The 27180-nt window shown below is 40.0% G+C and overlaps 1 protein-coding gene across 1 annotated transcript in view; it reads right to left on the bottom strand.

Moving 5' to 3' along the window:
• LOC139727563 (structural maintenance of chromosomes protein 4-like) overlaps positions 1-27180 on the bottom strand; it is a 37552-nt gene that overhangs the window by 7847 nt on the left and 2525 nt on the right. Inside the window, exons 2-17 of the mRNA XM_071638545.1 lie at positions 18899-19108; positions 17928-18122; positions 16830-17009; positions 16129-16293; positions 13689-13816; positions 11822-11962; positions 10645-10795; positions 8261-8425; positions 7449-7627; positions 6514-6622; positions 5835-5966; positions 5250-5411; positions 4672-4712; positions 3020-3207; positions 2632-2864; positions 1075-1198 (exon numbers count right to left, since the gene is read on the bottom strand). Of these exons, the coding sequence (XP_071494646.1) occupies positions 1075-1198; positions 2632-2864; positions 3020-3207; positions 4672-4712; positions 5250-5411; positions 5835-5966; positions 6514-6622; positions 7449-7627; positions 8261-8425; positions 10645-10795; positions 11822-11962; positions 13689-13816; positions 16129-16293; positions 16830-17009; positions 17928-18122; positions 18899-19102 (2497 nt within the window). The 5' untranslated portion in view covers positions 19103-19108. The remainder of the gene's footprint in view (positions 1-1074; positions 1199-2631; positions 2865-3019; positions 3208-4671; positions 4713-5249; positions 5412-5834; positions 5967-6513; positions 6623-7448; positions 7628-8260; positions 8426-10644; positions 10796-11821; positions 11963-13688; positions 13817-16128; positions 16294-16829; positions 17010-17927; positions 18123-18898; positions 19109-27180) is intronic.

Genomic DNA, 27180 nt, shown 5'->3' with positions numbered 1-27180 from the left:
CTGCAAAATCAGAAATTTTTGCGTGCATGAAACTTGTGCAAATTTCACAAGGAGCAAATATTAGTGAAAGTAAAATCAAGCTCGAAAGTTCTTGTCTACACAAAGCATTGAATGCCAGTGGCATTTCATAAAAGTTTCATGCCCCGAAAAAAGTCATCAGCTCCAATTCGTTAAAGTTTCATGTCGCAAACACTTCAGGTTTTACAGTAACAAGGACACAAATGTGAACATACTGTGAAGGTCTACTGCAGCGCCGTTGTAAGGCATCTTATGTGTATCACATATTTGAGTTGTCTAGATTCAAAATACATACTCATCCTCATACAGAGCAGAACTTGCTACAGTTGTTGTGCAGTTGTCCTGTGTGCATAATAAACAAGGTACATGTATCAACAAAGTGCTAAGGTAGTACATACCTGGTTGAATACACTGTTTGCTTTACGATGTCTTAAGCCGAGATATATGTATCAAAAGAGGATGTGGAACAGCTTGATTTTCAGTCAGTCGCAAGACACATGAAAAAATGCACCCAATTCTTTTACAATTTCATATGACATAATTTAATATTTGTCATGAGAATCATTTCACAAACTGATGATTTCAAAGAAGCTTCATAATCAACAATTTTATTCAAGCCAGAATGAATCCAGAGAGAAATGCTGAGAAGTGCAATTTTTTTCTTCTGAAAAAGCTCTACAAGATCTCCAAGTGTGGAATAGACTGTATGAAATTGTTGGACCCCCTTGTTTTTACTTTAAGAATGCAATGTATCATCAGTTACCAACGAGTGACGCTTTCAGCTTATTGTTGGCAGCCATTCTGTATGGAAATTGATAAATGATGCATGCAATCGTACTGAAGGTGTACATATATGTGTGATGACAATTGTTGAAACTGTATAAAACAACCATACTATGTAGTACCATGTAAGTATATGTCATAATATTTGATGATATTGCTGTAAATTGATGGAACTGCAAAGCAATGCCATACACAGAATGAAAAAATCAGATCAGATCAGACATCCAGCACTGGATGGCATTAGCACAAAGAGTGAAGAACGCTTCTCCTCACCTTTGTCCGCCTCTTTGGCCACCTTCTCAAGGGCGGAGAGATCCGTCTCCTGCTCAGCCTCCTTCAGCTCGGCCTCAAAGGTCCCAATCTGCTCCTTCAGGAGTCCCTCTTCTTCCGACTTTGCCTGATGCCAGAAAATACATTTTTGATTAGCGACCGTGACTTTATGGTTTTAAAAAATCATCTTTTCTATTTCAGAAATTCTATATTTCCATTTTGAATCGGCTGAAAAGGGGAAAATTCCAATTCACTGAAGACCTTGTACACTTAAAATACAGTCAACCTCGCCGAAGTTGACCTTGCACAAGTCAAGAAATTGACCAGGTCAGGGAAAAATTCTACCTCAAATGGATTAAAATGTGCTAATTCTAATGTGTAAGTTGAAATTAATGTAAGTGGAAGGATTTTTGGCAGTCCTGACGTGTAACAACAATTCTGACTACAGAGATTTCCATTTCAGTGAATTCTATCTGTCTTCTGATGAGACCATGAATTTGTTTTCTGAAATGTTTAACATAACATTTCAGGCTGCTTGGTTCAGTATGAAGGGCTGCACACTAATCCATTTTTGCTATAGTACTTGTCCGACCTGTCTGTCGGACCAGTACGTACCCAATTTTTCCATTTTTTATTGGTCCATTCAGATTCCTGAAAAAGTTACTGGTATGACAGTGATTGTTATTGGTCTGGACCGTCGGACGAGTGCCAGTGTAGAGCGGTGCAGTATGCAAACATAGAATTATGTGTCCTCTACGGTGGTGACTGGGTTAAGCAGTCCTGGAATCTCAAGAAAAGAGAGAAATACCTCAGCAACCATCAGACGATTTCGACAAGAGCAATCATTTCTTGCACATCCGTTGTAGAAAAGGAAGACAGCTTTAATACAGCAGTACCTTTTTGTCAGCACAATTAAGTACACAAAACACAAACACACATTACAGACACTGGTCACCCTCATTGAGGCCACCACGGCAACACTTCTGATAGACCTACACTAAAGTTTCTGTTCCACGCCTTGTAATGCGAAAAGATGAAATGCAAACATATGAGCCCGTGATGAAACAATCAGTAAAGCACTTAGAGTTTCATGTGAATTTTATCATGAAAACTGCTATGAAGAAGCAAAATATTATCACCATCATCATTACCACGCATTCTACGGCACATTAACACAAAGACACAGACAGACACATACACACAGACACACGCATATAAACTCAAATCACATGCAAACATATCAGGTACACACATTAACACATACACGCACACACACACACACACACACACATACACAAACATACACACCCTGTTCATCCCAACAGAGACTGCCCAGGTAGTTCTCCCGGGAGACATAAGCAGGGGCGGATCCAGGAAGTCCATAAAGAGGGGGCGCGTTTACAAAATCAAAGGGGGGTGAACGCACCCTCCCCCCATTTTTTTCTTTTTATTTCTTTTGTTTCAACTAAAAATAAAGGAGAGGGGGCGTGCGCCTGGTGCAGTCCTCCCTGGATCCGCCACTGCCTAAGCCACCCACACACCCTTTCTCCCAGACCTCACCTTAATCCCCATCGTGTGCTTCTTGACAGCCAGCCTGGCCTCTCTCAGCCGCTTGCCCAGCTGGCTGACCTCCGCCTCCAGCGCGCGGAGGCGGTCCCGTTGCCGGGTGGCGTCCGCCTGACACGCCTCCAGCTCCTTCTCCATGGCAGCCAGCTGCTGGGGGGTGACGTCGGACACAATGGTGCAGCCCATGCGCCCCTTGCTTACCTGTTTACCTCCTCCACTCATGGTACCTAGCATCACACAGGGAGGAATAATTACCAACAATAGCACTGATGATGGTGATAATGATCATGATAATCAACACATAGAAGAATACAACGAAAGAAAGCTGCTGGTCCCAGGGACTTTGTTATAATGGCAGTCACCTGCATATGCATGAACTTACCAGAGGATTCAATGAGTTCTCCACGTAGCGTGACCACACGATGGCGCTTTTGCCCCTGCAGAGCAATCTTCGTTGCCTGTTCCAGGTCCTTGGCCACCAGCGTGTTGCCGAGGCCATAGTAGAAGGCGATGCGGAATTTCTCTTCCTTCACTCGAACCAAGTCATAGAGGCGTGCTACATTGTCTGGTCTGTGAGTTTTGTGGGGGAATGAAAAAGAGCAAGGACATGTACATTGGAACATATGAATGTGTTTTCCTGACAGCATGAGTGTCCTTATTTTGTTTGATGATTTTAAAGGGAGCATACAGTTTTGGTTGAGACCTAACTTCAGGTTTCTAATATTTTTTGGTGGGATAATGAGAAACCTCTCATGAAATATGAAAGAGCATGTAATTCCAAGAGGGATTCAAGGTTTATTTGATGAAAATCGGTTTTAAAATGGCTGAGATATCCAAAAAAGAGCATTTCTAATAAAAAGCGGGACCCACCTTTTATTAGGATCGCTTTGTTTCACTTTGTTTTTGGATGTCTCAGCCATTCCAGAACCGATTTTCATCTAATAAACTTTGAATTCCTCTTAGAATGGTATGCTCTGTACTATTTCATAAGTGGTTTCTTGGTATCTCACAAAAAGTTAAAAGCCCAATTCTCATCTCCACCAATACTAAACAATCCCTTTAACCTGCTCCTTTTTTTTTTAAATCTTACCTTTATCCTTCCATCATGAGTACTTATAAAGGACAAGTTCACCTTCATAGACATAAGGATTGAGAGAATGTAGCAATATTAGTAGAACACATCATTGAAAGTTTGAGGAAAATCGGACAATCCGTTCGAAAGTTATGAATTTTTGAAGTTTTTGTGCAGTAACCGCTGGATGAGAAGACTACCGCAGTGTGTGAATAACTTAGATGTCACATGCGTACAACAATATAGGAAAATATAAAGAGAATTTCACAAAATTTCATCTTACGAAAAAAGTTCACATCCCCCCCGACTCGTTACCGACAAATGTTTTGGGTAATACTATTCCCCCTGCCTTTAGAAAGAGCCAAGTCAAGTGCTCTTTTATTATGTGAAAAAAGTGAAAATATGTTGAATTTTCTTTATATTTTCTTTATACTGTTGTACACATATGACTCACAAGCTGTAGTAGTCTCCTCATCCAGCGGTTCCAACACAAAAATTTTAAAAATTCATAACTTTTGCATCGATTGTCCAATTTTCCTCAAACTTTCGCTGATGTGTTCTACTAACATTGTTGCATTTTCTCAATCCTTATGTTTATGAAGGTGAACTTGTCCTTTAATGAGCATTTCATTCAATGGATTTGGTGCAATACGAATTGCAACTATCATTATCATTATAATCTTATGCCTTTGTGACCATACTGTTCTGTTTTGTTTTGTTTTGTTTTGCTTTGTTTTGTTTAGTTTTGTTTTCGTCTGATCAACACAAGTCTCAACTGTGGGTGCCTTCACATCATATTGTTTACTGTGAATTTGCATGTAAACAAACATACATACACACATACGTACGTACATACATGCATACATGCTGATGTACATACACACACACGTCTCAATTATACATATTAAACTTCTATAAAAGAACAGAAGAGAGATAACAAAAGCAGTAAAAGCAGTACTTACGTTGACATCTTGGAGAATGCACTCTTTTCTAAATGCTTGATCTGAAAGAAAAGGGAAATGCCAAAACAGTAATAATAGTAATAACAATATGAAAAGTTTAGATGGCACATATTACAAAATATTTCTAAGTACTCAATATACCACGAGACCTTCAAGTCTAGACTCAAAAAGCATCTATTTTATTTAATCAATACTTTTGCAGTTCATTGTATTGTCTCTGTATCATTTGTAGTACATGTAGTTTGTAACTATACTGTTAATATTGGAATAATTATTGTAAAGCGCAGAGACTTTATTGTACCATGCCCCATATAAGCAGAATGTATTATTATTATTATTGTTATTATTATAGACAATAACACCAATGAACATTGACAATTAACAAAAGAAACACTGGAGAAAGTGTTGCAGACTTTCTCTCTTTTTTTTCTCTCTCTTTTTTTTAATTAGCACAAACAGTAAATAGAATTATGATACCACTTTGTAATTTTCTGAGTTACTAAAACAGAAAAAAAAATAACTTTTTCCCCCAAGCCTGAAACATTGTTATACCGAAGTACATTGAGGAAATGGCTTACTTTGTCAAGGCAAATGAAGGTAGCCACTCCGATGTTGTTCTGGCGCAGAAACTTGACACACTTTTCTCCAGTGTCAATGGTATCGACCACAATGTAGTCCAGGGCTCCACAAGCGGTTGAGATAGCCACATCATATTTGTCGTCAATGGCGCCGAGATCACCCTATGGAAGACAAGCATTCATCAACATGGGCTGCTATGACACATAAAAGGAGGATTTACAAGATGTCAGTCCTATATTCTGATCATGATGTGATTTACCAATTACACCACAACCACTACCAACATACACAAGGAAGAATTGATCACCATCAGCATTATCATCATCATCATCATCATCATCTATCATCACCATCACCACTGTCATCATCACCATCATTATCATCACCAGCACCAGCACCTGCAACAACATCATCATTATCATGAACATCATTATCATCATCACCATTGTCACGATCATCACCATCAACATCACTAACACCATCACCCTTCTCACCTTCATCTTCATCAATATCATATTCATCACCAACGTCACCATCAGCATCATCCACATCATTGTCATTATCTTCATCACCATCACATTTACCAGACGGCCATGGATGCCTTCGATCTTCCCCAGCCTCTTCTGCTCCATGAGGGCTGAGATGAGGGTGCCCCGGTCCTTGGCCGACTGCATGGAGCTGCGGGCATCCTGGACCTTGACTGTCAGATCCTTGACCTGTAGCAGCCAGATGACAGAGACAGTCAGTGGCAGACATAATTACCTCCGTCAAGGAGGTTATGTTTTGTCGATGGTTTGTTTGTTTGTTTGTTTGATTGTTTGTTTTTTGTTTGTTTGTTCGTTTGTTTGCCTGTTGCAAAATAACTCAAAAAGTTGTGATGGAATTTGAATGAAACTTACAGAATAAGTTGATAATGACACAAGGAACAGATGATTCAATTTTGGTAGTGATCCGGGAATTTGAATGAAATTTTGCAGGATTTTTTTTCTTTTTGGCAAACAGGGTCAATGAACTTGGGTGTTAAAGCTGCATGTGTTTGAGGTTTGCATTGGTGCACTAACGCGCCTGCTCTGAATCTGAATCTGTCCTAATTTTGGGTTCATTGTTTGGCTCAATATCATTCCCATGTTAGTGAAACAGGTGCACTTTTTTATGCCACAAGTCTATGTCTGTTACATACAAGAGCCTGCCATAAATGTGTGAGTATACTCTTCAGAGGTTCTGCACAATACAGAAAGACAATAAATTAGAAGAGGGACTTACCCCAGATGCTGCCTTGGCCTCCTTCTCTCGCACCTCCACCAGTTCCTTCTCTGATGCACTGAGCTTCGCCTCCATCTCAGGTATTTCCTTCTCCAGGGTCTTGATGGTGCTGCATGGACAATCACATCAGATCAGATCAGATCAGATCGGATTACATCAGTTCCAATGCAGTATATGCAATTGGTTCAACATCACAAGAAAGCAACACATTATGTATGTGTATCCCATCAAGTTGTTGTACTACATTCTTGCAATCTAAGACTTTCAACAAGAATGCCGGACCATTTTTTTTTTTTTTTTTTTTTTTTGGGGGGGGGGGTTGTTTTGTTGTTGTTGTTGTTGTTGTTTTTTGCTTCCTTAATTATTTTTGCTTATTTTGTTTTCTGTTTTTGGTCAGCAGATAGGTGAAAGTGAATTCCAGTATTCCACATGTTACCACATTTAAACAGATTACATACATTTCTTGTTGCATGAATCTGAAGCATTCTTTGCCATGTCTTCCAGACTCATCTAACATTGTCAGCACTACTGTAAAAGTGGAAATTTTCGAAGTGTTGAAATTTCGAGCATTTTGCGTAACCAAAAGCTAATAACTAACAAAAAGCGAATATTTTTGTGGCCATATGTTCCAGTAGTTGATGTCTTGATTCCACGAAATTAGAGACATGTGAAACTCTTCTTTCCCAGCCAAGGGTGAAAAATTGGTCGCGCGAAAATATCCACTTTTATAGTATATCAGATCAAAAAATGCTACTCTGTTGGTGGCAGATATAACTTCCATGATAAAGATCACCACTATCTTGCTGCTAAGCTATCCCTGTTTTTCCAGAGTAAAAAATACAAAAACAAAACGGTCAGATGTGCTCATGATAAGAAATCTACGAGCGATGATCTAAGTCAAAGAATGACTCTTTGGTTTCAGTTTGTTTGTTTACCTGCGCCACTCCACAACATTCTCTGCGATGGTCTTCAGGTTGGTGCGAGCCTTCTCCAGATTCGTTCTGGCGCCCTCTATCTTCTTCAGCTGGCGGCCCAGCTCGGAATCGGCCAGGGTCTTCTGGGACTTGGCCTCATTCAGCTCCTTCTGTAGGCCCATGAGTTCCGCCTCCTTGGCCTTGATTGACATTGGGTGAGAGGTCAAAGGTTGAGGTTGAGGGTTGAGGGTCAAGGGTCATGGCAGGTCAAGGTCACTCTACTCCAGAAAGTATTGGAGTCATGCTGAGTGCAAGCAGTGATTGCAAGTAGCAAATGGGTGAGAAATTTGGGCTCTGTCATTTGTACGAAAAAGAAGTTACAACAGCTTGACTGTCTGGACACCTTTTTCTGTTGCTGTGTCTTAATAAATAGCAATTTCAATCAAATTACCGTGCCAGTTCAATAGTAAAGGCTCAAAAGACAGTCCTCCTTTATTGCAAAAGTTGGGGGCAAAAAAAGAATTTGGTCTGTCAAAGAAGCATACTCTTAGCAGTGTTTTCATTTGTGCTAACTTTGCAAGTGAGTTGATATTCACAAAATCAGTAAGTCGTACAAGTTTTGCCACCCATTAGATGAATGCACCGTATTTATTTTCAAATGTGGAAAATTCTGCTGGGTGTGCGTCTTTCTGATACTTCATCACATAGCAACATGACATCAATCTGAAGTTGGTATGCTGCCGCACCAACCTACGGCAATAACCCGACCGTAAGAGTCACTGTCGTAAGAGGAAAGAGTCACAAAAACAGTCACTGGTTGTCCCTGACTTTACCTCTTTTTCAGCCTGGATGCCCTGGGTTTCTGTCTTGAGGGACGCCATGATCTCACTCATCTTGGTCTCCTCTACCTTCAGCTTCTCCTCGAGGGCGCCCTTCTTCTTCTCCAGCTCTTCAATTTCTTTCTCGCTGTCCCCGGGCACTGCCAAGAGTGTCTCCAACTGCAGAGATAATTAAAACGATGACCAAGCACTCTGTCAAGAACGTCTATTGTCAAGCACGCAGCATAGCACATCAACTGTTTCCTTGTGTGTTTCAGTAAATTACAAGTCTATACACAGATCCCTCCCTTCTGATTTTATACATTCCTCTAACGCTGAAAGGGGCTGGAAGTATCACTTTTCAGATTCCAACAGTTTCGCATGATTGACAGCAATTTTAAACACTGGTATGTCTGTAATCTATGATCTACTATCTATATTCAAAGGACACATATTCACTTTAGGTTATATAACTTTCATCATAGAGGGTTTAAATAGCAAATGAGTACTTCAACACCAGAAATATTTGTGGCATGAACTTTCACAACCTGGAGCCAACAACCTTTTTTGTGGCATGAAATTTTTTGCGAATTGCCACTGGCATTCAGTGCATTGTGTACGTAAACACTTTCACAAATCTTGGCTCCTTGCAAAATTCATAAAAGTTTTGTGCAAGTTTCTGGTTTTATAGCAAATCAATGAAATCATTAATTCTGTTGGGACAGGAATTGTTGGAGTAAACACTGTATCTCATGTCTGTCAATAAGCACTTGCAACATCTACTTCGCATATGTGGGTGATACTAATGTTACTGTTACATGGAATCCTCAGAAACTCTGACAACCCATAACTCTCTTTTCTCTTTTTTTTTTTTTAATGAAACTTGTACCATTCTGTTTCACCTGAGTTTACGCTATTCATTCAAGCTAACTTGGAGAAAGTGTGAAATTGTACTTTATTTAACCCTTACTGTACTTCATTTGCCAGTTGGTGCACACGCTGGAGTGTTTCTTTCAACCAACGGGTCTAGATGTCTGGAAATTAATTTTCACTGAATACAGCTTTTCATTAATCCCGATTGTATCATTGCAGCCCTTCTTTTGGACTGAGTCTGAGACACATTGATATTTGCTACACCAGAGTTTAGTGTGCAGGCTTGCTAATCTACAATTAGGTTAAGTTTGGATGGATCATTGAAAACTGATGACAGATCTTGGCAAGTTAAAAGGATGGTATAGTTTTGGTTGAGGTGGTGATTCAGATTTGAACTTCTTGCAAGATAATCAGTAACCACTTGAGAGCATACAATCCGCTTGCCCCAGTCACATATAAACACGGATGTTCAAGGATCTACACGGTGACCCGGGGAAATCTGGGGACGTCCGGGGAGATTCGGGATTTTGGTATGACTGTACACACGGTATCAATCAACATGGCAGCTACACGGATATGGCCGGAAGAGCGCGGCGTCTACACGGACAAACACGGCATCTACACGGATCAACACGGCATCTACACGGCAGCCACACGGACCACCCCGGATTGCTCTGCCAACACGGCAATCCCCGTATGACGCCGGATGTTTTTGACCTCCAAAAGTTGCCGTGTTGGCCTCCCGGCATCAACACGGATCTCCGCCTCCCAACATCAACACGGATCTCTCCCCGGATCAAATCCGGGGTGGTCCAGGGTGATCCGGGATGTCTATGTGACTGGGGCATTAAGCACGCTGCACACTATACGACTCACAACTATATGACCTTAAGACCATGAGACCCAGTCGTACAACCTGCCAATGCACACTATACGACCTGACCTTACGAGTAGGCTTATGACTGTTCTGTCTTCAGTACATTTTTACCAATGAGTATAGTGTATGCAGTGCACACGCATTTTACTGTATCTTGATTGGCTGAAAGCCCACGACTAGTCGTGGAAATTCAACATGTCAAATCTCTACAACTGGCGCTAAGACCCAGTCGTACGACTGGAAACTGGCAAGACTGTTGATGTCACACTTCCGGTCTTAAGGTCGTACGACCGGTCAGATCGTATAGTGTGCTGCTGGCTTGAGAGGACTTCAAAGTCTCTTGATTAAAATCTGTTTTGAAGCGACTGAGATATCCAAAAACAAAGTAAAACAAAGTGGTCCTAATACTAAAAGTAAAAGGTGGGGCCCACCTTTCATTAAGACCTCTTTATAGCTCAGCCATTTCAAAACGAAATTTCAACAAATTAACTTTCAGAATGGTATGCTCTTTCATATTTCATATTAGTGATCTATTATTATCTTGCAAAAAGTTAAAATCTAAATCCCCCATCTCAACCGGTACTATACCATCCCTTTAAGGTGGGTCTCAAATGGTTCTCCTCTCAGAGGCAAAGAAAAAAACCCTCACCTTGCTCTTTTCCTTCTGCAAATTCTTGACGAGTTTCTTCTGCTTCTCCCTCGTGTGCTTCAGGTCCTCACGGCATTTGACGTCCTGGCGCTCGAACTCGGCAAAGTCGGCCTTCTTTTGCTCAGCGCTTTCCGCCAGCTTCTCGTACTGACTGTACAGGGTGACCATCAAGACACAGACGCAACAGATTAGTGACATTTCGGAGGTGGAAATTATAGGCCAAACCAGAAAACTATCACTTTCTTTAGAAATGGATCAAAAATACCAAGTGTAAAAAGCATTATCTCCACACACACACACACAAAAAAACTGTTGAACAAACAGCAGCAATAGATTCATGGTTGCTGAATAAGAAAGTCAAAGATGTCCAGACAACACATCAAAGACAAACTTTGGAATACATTACTCTGAATATCGCCTGAACACAAAAGTTGTGCAGATTTCTGTGTCATATCATGATCAGCATCAGTCTTGAATGTAAGGCTTTGGTATACCCTGCTGGACTTTTCATTCAGTAAGCCTTGTCTGCCTTGGACTATCTAACGTAACAATGTCGGAATTTCAGAGCCTGGGTATTTGTTCCATGTTCATCGTATCACTGCCAGCAACCAGGGGTAGCCTGGTGGTAGTGTCGCTGCCCAGTAAGCAGTAGGTGGCAGGTTTAATTCCAACTGGTTCCTTTTTCCCAACATGTTTGTTAAAACATTAGCAGTTACGATTACAATCTTTCAAGTACATTTGTACAGAGGGTGACAGCCGATCAAAAAATCCATCAAAGCACATCTCATCCCCCCCCCCCCCCCCGCATAAATATTTTCTTACTTTTATCATCGTAGAACACAGATGACATGGCATTTTCCATTTCTTGAGGGCAGCGCATCCTGCGCAACCACAAGATTCCACTGGAAAGCATCAAATTTCAAACACGACTTGTGGTGTTGCACAACGTTCTGAACATACTTGGCATTTAGCAAACCATGATGACTGAGTGGATATTTTCATGCGAGTAAGTTTTCACCTTGGCTGGGTAAGTTGAATTTCGCGTGTTTTTAATTCTGCGGAATCTGAACATTAATTACTGGAACATATGGCATGTAAAAATATTCACACGTTTTTATTCTCATGCTAGCTTCTGGCTGCATGAAAATGTCCACTTTTACAGGATGGGATACTTTACCTGCAGAGTTTCTTGTGTTCTTTGTTCTTAGCCTTGGTTTCAGCCACTAGGGTCTTTAATCCCTCCTCCATTTCCTTCATCCCATCCTGGATGGAGGTTCTCTTCTCCTCCGCCTTTGCTCTGTTCTCACTGCACTCCGCTCTGGTAGCCAAAAAAAAAAAAAGGATTATTTGTTTCATAGTTTTTCCATGCACACAGCAAATACAAGGTAATAATGACAAAAAGATCTTTCAAAAATTATGGCAGTTTTGATTCATAGATTTCTTAAGGAAAAAAAATGTGATGCATACGTTTGTCAACTCAACATGTCAAAAAAATAATGCTTTGCTTGAACTTCTAAAAACAGACAATTCAGTAATTCAGATAAAATAATATATGTGCACATGAAATTGGACACAATGAAAAAAAGAATGGAAGTTGTCAAAACCATTAGTGAATACATTTGGTCATTATGTGAAGTTTCTCATAACACAAATGTTTAACTGATGTTGACATAGCAACTGTAAAATAAAAAAAAATAATAATAATAATAATGAATAATAACTACATGATACATCCCACTTACTAGTGTGTCACATATCATTATCAGCATAAAACAAAATCAGATTGTTTTGGGGTGAAACATAACCTGCAGGACTGAACAAGACTACTGGGTGACAATCTTCACAGAAAATCAGGAAGTCAGTGACATTACATATTTGAAAGTGGTTTAAGGATACACAAATTTCACTAATGAATTAATATTCACAAAACTAAATACACATCAAACTAATGCTCATAAAGCATGTAATGAGATGTACGATCACAGTCTGAAATGTGGGAAATTGCGGTTTAACCCTAATCCCACCGGGTTTTTTGAGGGACTTGAAACCACCGGGGGTTTTTTTTGCCCCCACCCCCCCCCCCCCCCCCCCCCCCTTCAGATCTCGGTCGTGGATCGCGCGATCCTCGCGAAAATTTGCACTAAGGTAGAGCCTAATGTAATCTACATAACTGTATAGTTGGATTTTTCAAATTTTAATTTATGTATTTTATATTAATTAATTGATGCTAATTCATGCAAAAATATTTTTTTTGCCTATGAATAAAAAAATAAAGCTCCAAGATTTCTCATTTTTGGTGAACATATTCCTTTCAATATCCTCAACAATATTGAAGCGAAAATTCGGCTTCATCATTATTTCTTATGTACTTTCATTGTTTATTGAATTTCTTATGTATTTCTCTGTTTTTTACTTTTTTGTTTTTGTTGGGTTTTTTTCATCAAAATTTGTCGCAGAAACTTTTTAAAGCATAATCAGGCTAAAATAAATCTTTATCAGCCATCGAAAGTAAAAATATTTATTTTTATATGAATTAATTGCAAAAAACACAATCTACATTGGATTTGTACACAAAATCATGTTTTTGAGCAATTTTTGGGTCCACGAATTTTTTTCAAAAGGGCATGGCTTCAAAACGGTACGCCCCAGCCCCGGGAGCACCATATTTGGTCTCAAAAGTTGCGCGATATTTGAAAGAAAAAAGTCATAAAATGTGGCGGCGAGAGCATCACGCGTTGCGGAATAATCGTGCGAGACGTTGAGGGGGGCCCAAAATGCCCCCCCCCCCCCCCCAGTGGGAATAGGGTTAAGTTTGATCCTTGCAAAATAAATTCTTATTTTTTTTTGTTCTGCTGCTGTGCTTCTCAACTGTGAATACCATCCGTATGACAGAGTTGTCTTACGAGTCCCAATTCACAAAATACTGTCAAAAAAAATGGCAGGTATATGTCATAAACACAGAATGCAGGCTGTTAAACTTGCCAACACAATAAAACAGGACTGCCAGCTTCACAAATGTGGATGGAATGATCGTGGCTACTTACATGTACTTCTGGTACAGCATGTTCTTCTTCTTCGTCACCTCATTCTCTGACTTGAGGAACTCTTTGGCCTCCTTCATTGGCCCCTCCAATTCCTCCATCTCCGACTCCACGGCCTTCACTCGAGTCAGCTGGAGAGACAGAGAATATTCAATTCACTTCAGTTCTAAAGTAAAAGTCATGTGAAACTTTCATAAGCATTTATCCATCCAGATAATGGTAACAACCAGAAATATTTGTTGCCACGCAACTGCATTTGTTTTCCCACAGGTCGTTAAACTGAAAAAAAAAATATAAGATTACATACATATCATTCTGTTCGTGTGACTTTACATTTGTACTCAACTCCAGCATTGTGTGATTACTGCATTTTGATACAGATAAATGTGATAAAAGGGCAAAAGACAAGTGAAGGTCACAAAATAAAATATATGTACAGTAGTATATAAACAGACAATTCTTTCATAGGCTTTGTGAACTATCGAACTATATCATACACAAATTGGTAACAGACAACCTACTGGCAAAAAGGGGTTTGTGCACAAGAGGAAAAATCCTTAACATTTTATCTGATAACTAGATGATTTACAAACCTTAATACTCTGGCATTTATCATCTAACTTGTAATCGATATTACTACTGAATATCACAATTACCTCACCATTACACAGCTAGAACTGCGTAGAGCAACAATAACATTCCATTGGTGGAAGAGACTAAATGAATTTTATGGTAAATGGAGGATAGCTGCACAATTTAAAGGGACCATATCATTGAAAGACTGTGTATTGCGGATGTAGGCCGACCTCGGAATATATTTGGGAATCCACATAATGCTTCAAAAGAGCTCACACAAGAGTCTCTTGCGAGCAGCCCCATGCTGCAAAGAATATTTAGCGGTTACAGATTTCTTTCGGCCAACCTCCCAGTCTAAGCGTAGGATTTATACCATAATCTACTCTGGTGCACCTTGGAAAACATTCTTTTTTTCTTCTTCTTCTTCAAAGCAATGTAACTTTTTATAGAACCACTTACACTAGATATCCAGTCCAGCAAAATTGTGAAGAAAATTGCAAGCTTTGCTGTGATGTAGATATATAAGTGTGAGGAAAGGAAATGCGCGGAATATGTTTGATGTAATGATTAACAAGGAAAAGTAGAAATTACGCGGTGCGTAATATATGTCCCCGCCGGAAGTAGCATTTTGTAGCAAAATGTACAATACAGGTTACAAATCAAGGTCAAAGGTCAAAGAAGTCAAAGGTCAAAATTCTGTGTAGAAGTTTTGAAGCCCTCACCTAGTGCCATCACATAAAGCAAACGGATTCGAAATCGGGTTAGAAATGGCCAAGGAGTAGCATTTTGTAGCAAAATGTACAATACAGGCCAAAAATCAAGGTCAAAGGTCAAAGAAGTCAAAGGTCAACATTCTGTGTAGAACTTTTGAAGCCTTTTCCTAGTGCCATCACATAAAGCAAACAGAATCGAAATCGGGTTAGAAATGGTGAAGGAGTAGCATTTTGTAGCCAATGTACAATATAGGTCAAAAATCAAGGTCAAAGGTCAAAGAAGTCAAAGGTCAACATTCTGTGTAGAAGTTTTGAAGCCCTCACCTAGTGCCATCACATAAAGCAAACGGAATCGAAATCGGGTTAGAAATGGCGAAGGAGTAGCATTTTGTAGCAAAATGTATAATAAAGGTAAAAAAATCAAGGTCAAAGGTCAAAGAAGCCAAAGGTCAAAATTCTGTGTAGAAGTTTTGAAGCCCTTAACTTGTGCCATCACATAAAGCAAACGGAATCGAAATCGGGTTAGAAATGGCGAAGGAGTAGCATTTTGTAGCAAAGTCTACAATATAGGTCAAAGGTCAAGGTCAAAGGTCACAACTGAAATTCTGTGTAGAAGTTTCAAGCTCCCACATAGTGCTATCATATAAAGCAAACAGAAGCAAAATTGGCTCATAAATGACAGAGAAGTAGCAAATTGAAGATTTTGATCACACACGGACGGACACACGGACACACGGACGGACACACACACGGACACACACACGTACGGAGCCCGTTTCATAGTCCCCTGCTCGAACTCGTTCGGCGGGGACAACAAATTGCCCTACATCAACGTAAAGAAGCACTGCATTGATCATTGTTTTAGTGGTAGCCATGATAAAAAATCATGGGCGTACATACTCAAGCAGGATTCGAACCTACGACCTCCTGATCTCCGGACAGGCATCATCTCCATTAGACCACTGAGCTTCCGCCTGACAGCAAGCGTTGGTTCTAATCCTTATAGCATACATGTAGATTAATTTATCAGTTTGTGCACGGTTGTGCATTTGAGCAAAAATATGCGAAGTTGGCAAGTCCTTGACCGAGTCTGGCACGTGAACATGGCGCATGAGAAGCTAAAAAAGGCTAGCCCCAAGAGGGCGACAGCTCACCTTCTCTCCCCTCTCCTCATTGAGTTCCTCCACCTTCTTGGCCAACTCCTCGATGGCTTCCTTGAACTGGTTGCTGCCGATGATGTCCTCAAGGTACTCTAGCATCCCCTCCTCGTGCTCACTCTGGGCCTTGGGCTTCATCATGGCAATCTGCTCCACCTCACCCTGTGGAACCAAGCCATCAAAGAATTGCTTATTTTCTTCTATGCTTAAAGGGATGGTGTAGTTTTGGTTGAGTTGGGGCTTCAGGTTTCCAACTTTTTTGACAGAGAAAACTCTTATGGAATTTGACAGAGGTATCATTCTATGGGGAATTCAAAGTTTATTTGATGACAATCAGTTTTGAAATGTCTGAGACATCTAAAAACAAAGTAACACAAAGTGGCAGGTACTAATAAAAAGTGGGTCCAACCTTTTACTGGACCTCTGCTTTTTAATATTTCATACATGGATTTTAATTATTTTGGCAAAAGTAAAAATCTGAATCTGAAAATCAGGAAGGTATATAATCTCATGTTGTTGTTTTCATCTCTAACTATTACTAAATTTATATCTGACAGTGTAATCTACATGCTGAAACAAGAAAGGGTAAACTGAATTGAGATCTGGATACGGACTGAAGACTACTGTAGATCTACACTAGCCTACCGCTATTGAAAGCAATGTGAGAAAGTGGCATCACTGGCAGGGAAGAAACTGACCTGCAGGATGAGGAAGCGGTTGTGATCCAGATCCACTCCAGCCTTGCGGAGGAGGGCTGTGCACTCCTTGAAGTTCACCTTCTTCCCGTCCAGGTAGTAGCTGCTACTGTTATCCTTGTGGGCCGTCCTGGACACTACAAACTGGCTGTTTGGCACCACCTCATACTCTTCATCACCAGGCTGGACAGACAAAAACAAAAAAAAATAATAATAGTAATAACAATGATAAAGATAATAATAATGACAAAGATGACGATGATGATAATCATCATCATCAGCATCTGCATCATCATGATCATAATCATAATCATTATGTCAAAGGTCATATTATTCTATCAAGAACAGGAAAGAAAGATATCTGAGAACATATATTCATTCATTCATTCATTCATTTATTTTTTCATTTCCAACAAAAACATATAAATATATTACAAAAATTGAATACAGTGCATAAATTTCATCCCACACGTAATACAAGAAATTGTATGATATATTGATGTAAACTATATATTGATGTAAACTACCTAAACTACCTAACGACTAAGCATTTGAAGCATGAAAGATGAATGGCTAACATTCTATTATGAAAATATAGAGAAGAAAACCTACGAGAAGAAGTATGACTTCTCAGAGGCATATGTATTATATACTGGATCTATCCCATATGTTTCCGGAGTATGATATTTGCAAGTTCATTGGGGCTTGGTAGATAATCACAACAGTAGTTGAATTAAGTGGGTCAGTCCATCGGGTTGGGTCAACAAATTGCATGATGTCCATGTAACACAGTGAAGATCATTTAAAATGTAGATCAGTTCTGGCATGTCACTGTGAGTTTTGCCCCCTGCTATGGTGATGCATGTTTAACCCTAACCAGGCCAGGTTTTTTGGCAATGTCAAATCTGCAGGGAGCGGATTCCGTGTGGAGCTCAATGGAGGGAAATCCAATGAGGAATGTAATTTTGTGCCAAAGTGACAAAACAGAAGTGACTAATTAATGAACATTTGTGCAAATCCAGTAAAGACCCATTACATGATTTATCATTGCTATTTGAATAATCAGCTGGGAGGCACCAATGTGTCGTCCTATTTCCTCACCCCAAGATCAATGATCTTCTGGAAGTGGACAGCCACAGTACAGCTGGTCAATTCCTTGTGGTTCTCCGACTTGTGAATGAGGACGGAGAGCTTCTTGGAACGGATCTTGGCGGCTCGGTAGCCAAAGACAAACAGCATGGAGTCGATCACGTTAGACTTTCCACTCCCATTGGGCCCGATGATGCAGGAAAAACTCTGTGCCATGGAAGTTAATCAAAGACTTGAAGAGTAAGGTCACCACATGTTCAAATTTGCTTTAAATAAGAATAAAATATAAGAAACCAGAAGAGTTAAGGTGTGGGTTGATGACACCATTGATTCACCCGACATACGTGCCTGCTACCGAAATCACCATTTGGTGAAAACATGCGATACTTAGAAATTCAACAGCTTTCTTATACATGTCAAACTTTGATGAAAGATCTCACTATCTATCAATCGGTTGAAGTGTACTTTCAGAGCATGTTGTGCAATTGGCATTGCACTATAAACGGAAGGTGGAATCAGTCATTGAAAAACAGTTATTATTGGATCAACTGACTTGCTCAGAATCACCTGTACATCAATTTCTAATCTTCTATCATCAACCCAATGAATCATTCATGTCATCCTACACAACAATTTTCCATATTAATATAAGGAAGCATTATCTCCTCAATACTCAAGATGGCAAGGAAGCAAAGATCATTTACCAGTCAACAGACAAAAGGATAACCAAGCAATATTTTGCTGTCAGCTGCCATTAGTGCCATTCCAACAATGTAAGTATACAATGGATCTATTTACTAAATGAATATAAATTTGACTCAGATAATGACATAGACACCTGAGAAAGCAAACACACACACACACACACACATAAAACTAAAATTGTGGTTTCACAGTTATGGGGTACACAAGAAGTTTTGAAATCTCTGCATTAATGGACAGCTCGTACTTCATTGCTGGCTCATTATCGTTCAAGCACAAACCTTGTGAAATGGCCCAAGAACCACTTTGCCAGCGTACGACTTGAAGTTCTCTGTGACAATCTGGGTTATCATGAGTCTTGGCTGCGAAGCCGTTGCGGGAGATGGTTCCTGGGGCAGGGACTCACTGGCCTCCATGACCTCCGCTGGCTCATTCCCAGCATCCCCTCCAGCCTGGGCGGGGTCGGGCTCAGTCAGAACCGGCATACTTTGCTGTTTAGGGCAAAAGCAAACATTACCCCAAAAAAAAGTGTTTTCATCACTTCATTGCACAGAGAAGCACAGATTGATCTGAGAGAAAAAGGTGAAGATCTATCATTTTACAGTAAACTGTAAATGAATTCAGATTTGTTGCCTTCATATCAACACAGTCAAATGGATCTACAAGTCTGAATGATTCCATTTCTATGGGTCCACTGAAGACCTCAGTCAACTGTCAATCAATAATCTTCATTGTTCATGGACAAGACATCCAGCATGCAATTTACTTTTTTCTCCTCAGTCCTTTGTTAACAATTTTTGTCTCAGTCAGCATCATTAACAAGAAGATTAATGACAAAAGGCAACACTCTACAGCAACAATCCTTGTAGTTTACACTTATGGAGTAAGCTGCCCATACAGTGACCATGAAGCTGTCCAAAATTTGACTGCTGGCTGCATATAGAAACATATGCTTTTGCGCACATTCAAATTTTGGCAGGAAAGGCACAAATGTAGATGGAGGGAAATATAATGAGAAGGAACAAAGAACAGATAGACAGAAAATGATATTGAATAAGAAATTGAGAAAAAAACAGATCAAGGAAGAAATCCACAAAGAAATGAATAATAGGATGGAAAAGGAAAGTTAGGATATAGAAATACTGTACCTGAAAATGAAAGAAAAAGGAAAGAAGGAGAAATAGAAAAGAAAGAGAAAGATAAGGGGATGCACACACACACACACGCTTAAGCAGCGGCGTATTCATCTTGACTTTAGACCATAACCATGAGGCCCTGAGGCACTGTTACCAGGAAAGGTCTAATTAGCAGTAACAACGTGTTGACATTGTCATTATTCACTCTTAAGTTTATGTGCCACGTTCACATGCCCGACTCAGTCGACGGCGTGCCAAGTTCGCTCATTCTGCTCAAACGCACAAACCTCGCCCAAAATGATCGCTAAATTGCCAAATGCCACAGTATGATGAAAGCGTTTCTCGCAATTCAGTTCCTGCCACATGTAGCTTGCATTTTATATTGTGATTGACTATTAAGTGGTGTTCCCTGCTGCTTTTGGGAGTAAATTTTAAGTTTTTGTCACTGCTAAGTGACGTGTGCAAAAGTCTTGCCTTTACAACAGTGTATGAAACTACTGGTCAATTGAACAAAAAAACATAAATTTTCATACATGTGCTAGATCTACAAGAGTACAATTTTCATCAAAGTCATTATCTTGGCATTTTCACAACAACTTTACAGTCAGACCGCAGCACCCGATAATTCGCTCGTATTTATTCACCTCGTATGCAAGCCCGCTCGAGGCTCGCATACGTAATGAGCTGCAAAAGGGGATTTTGTCCTTGGGCTTTTGGCAACAAAAATACACCTTATATTCACAAATTTGGTATCAAATTCAAGGAAAATATGTAAGCTATCGTCACATGTTACTCAAATTATTGTAAATGAAAAATATCATAGTGTAATTTGAGCTTGAAAATGATGAAAAAAAGTGATTTGTGCAGTACACGTTCAAGACGTCAAAAGAATACCAAATTCACCTTGCGTCTCAATGAAAATGCATTGTTTGGTAGTCCATCTCTTAACCCTATAAAGCCCAAGGGGGGGCACATTGTGCCCCCCCCTACCAGATTTTCGTTTGCCACTCCTTCGTCCTTAATTCGATTTCAACCAAATTTGGTGACTTTTCCTAAAATCTTATTGCGAACATTTTGATATATAATTTAGCTATATTTGATGTTGCTGGTTGCCATGGCAACCATAAACTGACAACCATGTCAGTCAGATTTTGCATCTTTTTTCTGTTCCCATTTCATTTAACAGCATTACAGTGTATGAAATGGGTGTTTCTTGGCTGAAATTTGTTGAAGAAGCAAAATTTGAAGTAATTATGGTCCTGGAAAGTTTTTCTTATTATTTCCTTTGTTTTTATGTGACAAAGGCATAAAACAATAGATATAATAGAGATAATTGAAAACAATAATATTTTCTACAGATTGCCCTTATATTTTGAGTTATTTTGATTCCTTCACCCAAGTTATGCCTCTATATATCATTAGTTTATCATATTATCAATTTGCAATCTCAAAATTCCACTATTATGCAAATATGAAATGTCATTACTATACATGTTCCCATCCCAAACATTTCATCTCAGGTCTCATAATGTATCACTATGTTGATATGAATAGCGCCCCCATGTGGTGACCTTGAGAAATTTCAAACATAAAAAAACAATAAAATTCCACTTGCTTATCATTTGTGGCAAATATGAAAATGATTGGTCTATAATAAGACATATATAATGGGGATAAAGAAATTATACCGAAAAATCATGTTTTTAGCATATTTCCTATGTATTTCTTTATATTTTTGTAAATAGCGCCCTCCATGGGTGACCTTGTGAAAATTCAAATGTATGGTCATGTAGAGTATGAGTTACTCTACCCACGTGCCAAATATGACGATGATACATCAAATAATAAAAAAGTTATTTAGGGGGGGCACAATGTGCCCCCCCTTGGGCCTGCGAGGGGTCAAAATAGCTTGGGCTTAATAGGGTTAATCTTTGTATCCATGTAAATATCTTGACAATTTGTTGCTTAATCCAGTCAGGAACCAGTAAACTATACATCGATGTCAGTGCTGGTCAGCTTGAAACAGTGCAATCTCAAGAGTAAGCTCTCTCATTGGACAGCGCTTGCATTCAGCGCTTGCATTATGTCATTACGCTGCTACGGTTTCATGCCACGTGCGTGCATAGCGCATGCTTGCATACAGGCACGCGTGTAGTTCTGTGCTTCGGACAGAAGCTAGAAGCTAGAAGCTTGGTACGCCACTGTACACTTTATATGGAGCATACTTCCGGCATAGGAGTGAATTTTACAGACATTTCAAAACGGAAAAACTAGTATAAATCATGCTTGCGTCTCCTTGACTCCAATATGTGATGAGCATCTAAGTTTCCTCTCTACGAAAAAGCCAAAATCAGAAACAAAAGTTTCTTAATCTGGTCAGGAACCAAAAACGAACTTTAGACAACAAAATCTTCCGTGAAAAGCAGGTAAAATTTACGCAAATACAACTGATTATATCGTCATGATAAGAACCGATATTATATGCAAATTTGGTATCAAAATAAAGATCAAAGTCTGGAGAACAACTTACCATGACTTGTAGCCATGATAAATGTATTTACAAGTCGCTACACTGTGAAAACCATAGCTCTGTCAAACTCTAGCAAAATCTCGCACTCACGAGACACCTTCGGAACGCAAAGATCGTCAACGAGAGTGCTGAATAAACCTTGCCGGATCGGCTCATTAGCATACGTGCTGCGGACTGACTGTTTGCTCACTGCATGTCCAGCCTACCATGGCAACAGAAATCTATTAAGTTACATAGATCTGGAAAAACAAAATGTTTTCCCAAAATGTTTTCCCAAAGCATGACCATGTTGCTGTCTCAGAATAATGTGGCACACATGGGCCACAGTGTGGCACAGTATTAAACGTCTAAAGAGTTAAAAGGTGTCTCAATGTCTGTTGCAGTTGGAGTCGCTGCACGCACGCATGTCACGTCGGTGTGGTTATCTAGACTCTGTGTCTGAGAGAAGTGAATAGAAGACACTCTAACATTTATTTTTTAGTGATTGTTAAAGTGTTTATTAAAATGTGGTGAACTGCTGCTTCTAGAATCTGCACCTACACAGGTTGCATTGATGGACCAAAAGATCCGTCTGTATCTGGTCATACTCATAGTCATAGGGTATACATGTTCCGCAGAGATTGCGTCTGGCTTGGATCCCCTCCTAGTCCTATACAGACCGAAGGCCATGATGCTGGCTCCGGCTGTTGCTGCTTTATGCTGGGCTGTTCTGCCGGCTGCCAGCAGTCGGGCACAGAGCAAACCCTTATCACTCAATATCAGACAGAAAAGTCTGTCTGTTTGCATGGTCCAGAGCAGCGGAGGAGTCTTTTTTTGTCATTGTTTGTTTAATATTTTTATGAATAGGATTATGACTTAATATGCCTTTAATATGCCTTTAATATATTGAATTGCTTGGCTCTCCTCCACTGAGGGGATCTACATCTGTTAAAAGCCAGACGCAGTTTCCGCATATTAAACTATCCCGGCCCCGACTGCAACTGCAACTGGTCTGGTCGTCACATATCAATGACGTCAAAATTCGGTCAACAACGCCTAACGTTACCACTGGTTACAGTCGCAGTTGGTAATAGACAGAAAGATCCGTCTGTCCGGAGGACTCTTTTGTATTTTGCCATTAACGCCGTCCTCCATAGACAGACGGAAGGTTGTAGTACCCATTGCTGTGTGGATGTTCTTAACCACTGTCTCTATGGAAAATTGGGTGAGGTACCTCACCCTTCTCGATTGCGTCTAATTCACGGCCCTAGGTCGGCAAATTTAAGCTTGAATAGTTAAATCAACTATTCAAGAATAGACTACACTCACCAGATTAATGAATAATCCAATATTTCGGTCGAATTTTCAACGCAAAACACACATCAACCAGCCTGTCGCGTCGTCACGTTCAAACTGCAGAAACATACAGTATGAATCTATTAGCCAATCACATGCCAGGTAGTTTCTACGTGTTTTTTTTACTTAATAAAGTACCTTGCATGTGATTGGTTTACAGATTCAAAATGGCGACCTACAGCTAGCGAACGGCGATGTTGCGATATGGATAAAATTTCTGCATTATAACCGCGTTACTGTGAGTATTTCGATTGCAAAATGTGAGAAATTAACCCCAAATATTGCTGCATAATGTGTCATGTCATGTCAAACTTGTTTGAATGTAAAATAGCTGTCTGAAATTTGGTTTATCGTAACGTTTGATCTGTGCGCTACTGCCACACAGGAGCTGGCATCATTGACTTCGGTCTGTATACGGAGGGGATCCGTGAAGCCAGACGCAGTCTCCGCGGAACATTCCCCTTCGGACAGATGCAGATCGATCTTTCGGTCAAAGTTGGTAATCAGTTCGGGAAACCCACTCACAAGGGGGGCCCCTCCTTATAAGTAACCCGTCCCCCTTATAAGTAACCCCGTCCCCCTTATAAGTAACCCCCGGGGCACCCCTTATAAGGAGTCTCCACGCTTTTTTGCAATGCAACGCGAAAATGAAAGGACTGCGGCAATTCGCTTGATTATGTCCATAAAGCTTCACAAGTTTCCTAGTTACTCACGAAATTTGAGCAAAATCGGTTTGAGGCATCATATCTAAAATCATGGATTTAAATGCGATGTCAAACGACCCATGCGAATGCTGAAATGCGAGCGATTACTGGCGTGAGTGTCGCCAGGCGCGGCGGCGCAGCAATGCTTGAGTGCAGACGTGGCGACTGAGTGGCCCCGGGGGTTACTTATAAGGGGGACGGGGTTACTTATAAGGGGGACGGGTTACTTATAAGGAGGGACCCCCCTTGTGAGTGGGTTTCCCGAACTGTAATAGCCCGACACTTTTGTACAGCAACAAAATGGCAGCAGGGCAATGTTTAACTAATCTACACAGCCCAGTCGCGAGTCGCTGTATAAATCGTGCTTCGCACGGCGTCTGGTCGGGCTAGGCAATGACAATGTTCTAACCTGTAGAATACGCATAACCGTTTATACACTACAGACCCACAGTGCACTGCAGTGCCAGTGGTCATTGATTGGTGCCATGCATGGGCATGGTGTTACATAACCCCGTCGCGGGGCGCTGTAACACAGTAACAGCGCCCCGAAGCAACCCATGCAATTTTAGGAAGCACTCAAATGCACTGCAACACGTAAACAACTCACCGCTCAAAAGGACACTTGGATTCGCAACGAAAAGCCACATGATATAAAACCATTATTGTTGAACAATAGAAACGACTATGTATTTCTCACCATTACCTCCGAAAACAAGATAAATAGTCATCTTTGAGACCGTCTACTCGAGATACTGTCCGTTCGCCGTCTTGAACGTATCACGTAAATATACTGATCTGCGCATGCGCAAATGAATATTCATATTTTACGTCATCTGCCATATGTACAATGTTGCTCGTATTTGGTTCTCGGTCTCATTTAATAAAGGACACCTGTTCGTAACAATACCATAGGTATCATGGAGTTCAAAGATGCTCTAAGTGAAGTAGAGGAGGATGTAAAAAGAATTAAGTTCAAAGTGGAGCAAATAGAAATTATCGAGAACGCAGTGAAACAGAATGACACCTTCCTAATGTTGCCAACTGAGTTTGGCAAGAGTGCTTGCTTTGGTTTCATCACCAAATCTTGGAAGTTGGATAAAGCAGGGCTGCACACTAACCCATTTTTATTTTTATTTTTTTTTGCCAGTCCAACCTGTCTCTGTCGGATCAGTGAATATCCATTTTTCCTCCCCATTTTTGTACTGGTCGGAACAGAAAATTTACCGGTCAACAACAACCTGAAAAAGCATTAACTGGCTTGCAAATTTATTTTCATGTTTTTGTCGACAATAATATTACCCCCCCCCCCAAAAAAAAAAAAGAAAATACATTTTGCAAATAAATATTTGGTAAACTCAAGTGCCTTGTTTATGGATCATTTCCTTGAGAAGGAACAAAAAGGAATCATTTGTGAATTGATTTGTTGATACGAAAAGGAAGTAAAAAAAAAAAAGAAGGGACTGAAATGCGGTTTTTAACTTTCCTCCGAAAATTTCTTCCCGTATCTTACAAGTATGCGTTCTTGAAAGTACACTGCAGGGTCGAATTTGTGATGCTTTGTACTCCTATCTCTTCTTCGTGTATAGAACCATTTTAAAAGAATTGAATGTTTGTGAATTAAAGTGTTAAATGATTATGAACAAAATCAGATTGTATCAAATGCGTTTGTGACTTTCTGTCAACATCGGCGCACGTACAGTAACACGCGTTACTTAAGTTGCTGCGCTTTTCACATTTTTGGTGCTCAGCTGGATTGTAATGATTATATGAATTATTTTTGCTGTATAGTATTTTCTGATGCATGTGCCAGAAGGGGTTCTTTATTTTTCTCCCGATAATCTGTTCGCATTTGTGCATGCGCTCTTGAAAGGTATACGGCAGCATACGGCATCAGGGTCGAATTCACGATCCTTTTTGCGCTTATTTCTACCTCATATATCAGCGGGATTGTGACGATTTTATGAACTTTACTTCGGATCACTGTTCGGATGTAATCTGTTGTGATGAACACACCAGAATGGTTGACAATGCGCCCTTTATTTTGCTCCGATAATCTTTTCGCATTTCGTAAATGCGTCCTCTCGGACTAGAAGAAATGATACGGCCGAATTCATGATTCTTTTTGCACCTCTTGTTCTCCTCAAACTTCAACGGGATTGTGATGATTTCATGAATCATTTTGGCTGTAATTTTTATAATGCTCGCGCCAAAAGAGGTTTAAAATGTGTCTTATTTTTCTCCCGAATTTCTGCATGCGGTATGCGTTTTTGAAAGATACACAGCATGCAGGGCCAAATTCACGATCCTTTTTGCGCCTATTGTTTCTCAAATTTCAACGAGATTGCCATGATTTCATGGATTATTATTCGGCTATATAATCTTAATGATTCACGTGCCAAGAGGGGTTGAAAATGTGTTCTTTATTTTTCCCCGATAAAATCTTCGAATTTCGTAAATGCGTTCTTGAAAGATCATAACACGGCCGAATTCATGATCCTGTTTGCGCCTATCAATTTAATATCAGCGGGATTGTGACGATTTCATGAATTCCTACAGCTGTAATCTTTTACTTTGCACACACCAAAAGGGGTTGAAAATGTGTCCTTTTATACTTTTTACCGATAATCTCTCCCATTTCGTAAATGCGCGTCCTCTCGGATTAAAAGGTATTCACGGCCGAATTTATGATTCGTTTTGCGCCTATATTGTCTTCTCAAACTTTAACGGCACCGCGGTGATTTTATGAATTATTTCGGCTCTAATCTTTTGTAATGCACACACCGAAGGATTGAAAAAAACATTCTTTATTTTTCTCCCGAAAATCTCTTAGGAATTATTCATGCGTTTTTTGAAAGACA

This window comes from Diadema antillarum, unplaced genomic scaffold, assembly GCF_040938485.1.
Source record: "Diadema antillarum isolate AM-2024a unplaced genomic scaffold, OU_Dant_1.0 seq00000136_RagTag, whole genome shotgun sequence".
Classification (NCBI taxonomy): Eukaryota; Metazoa; Echinodermata; class Echinoidea; order Diadematoida; family Diadematidae; genus Diadema; species Diadema antillarum.
The sequence above is the reverse complement of the archived record's forward strand: the minus strand, read 5'-3'. Positions and strand labels throughout refer to the sequence as shown.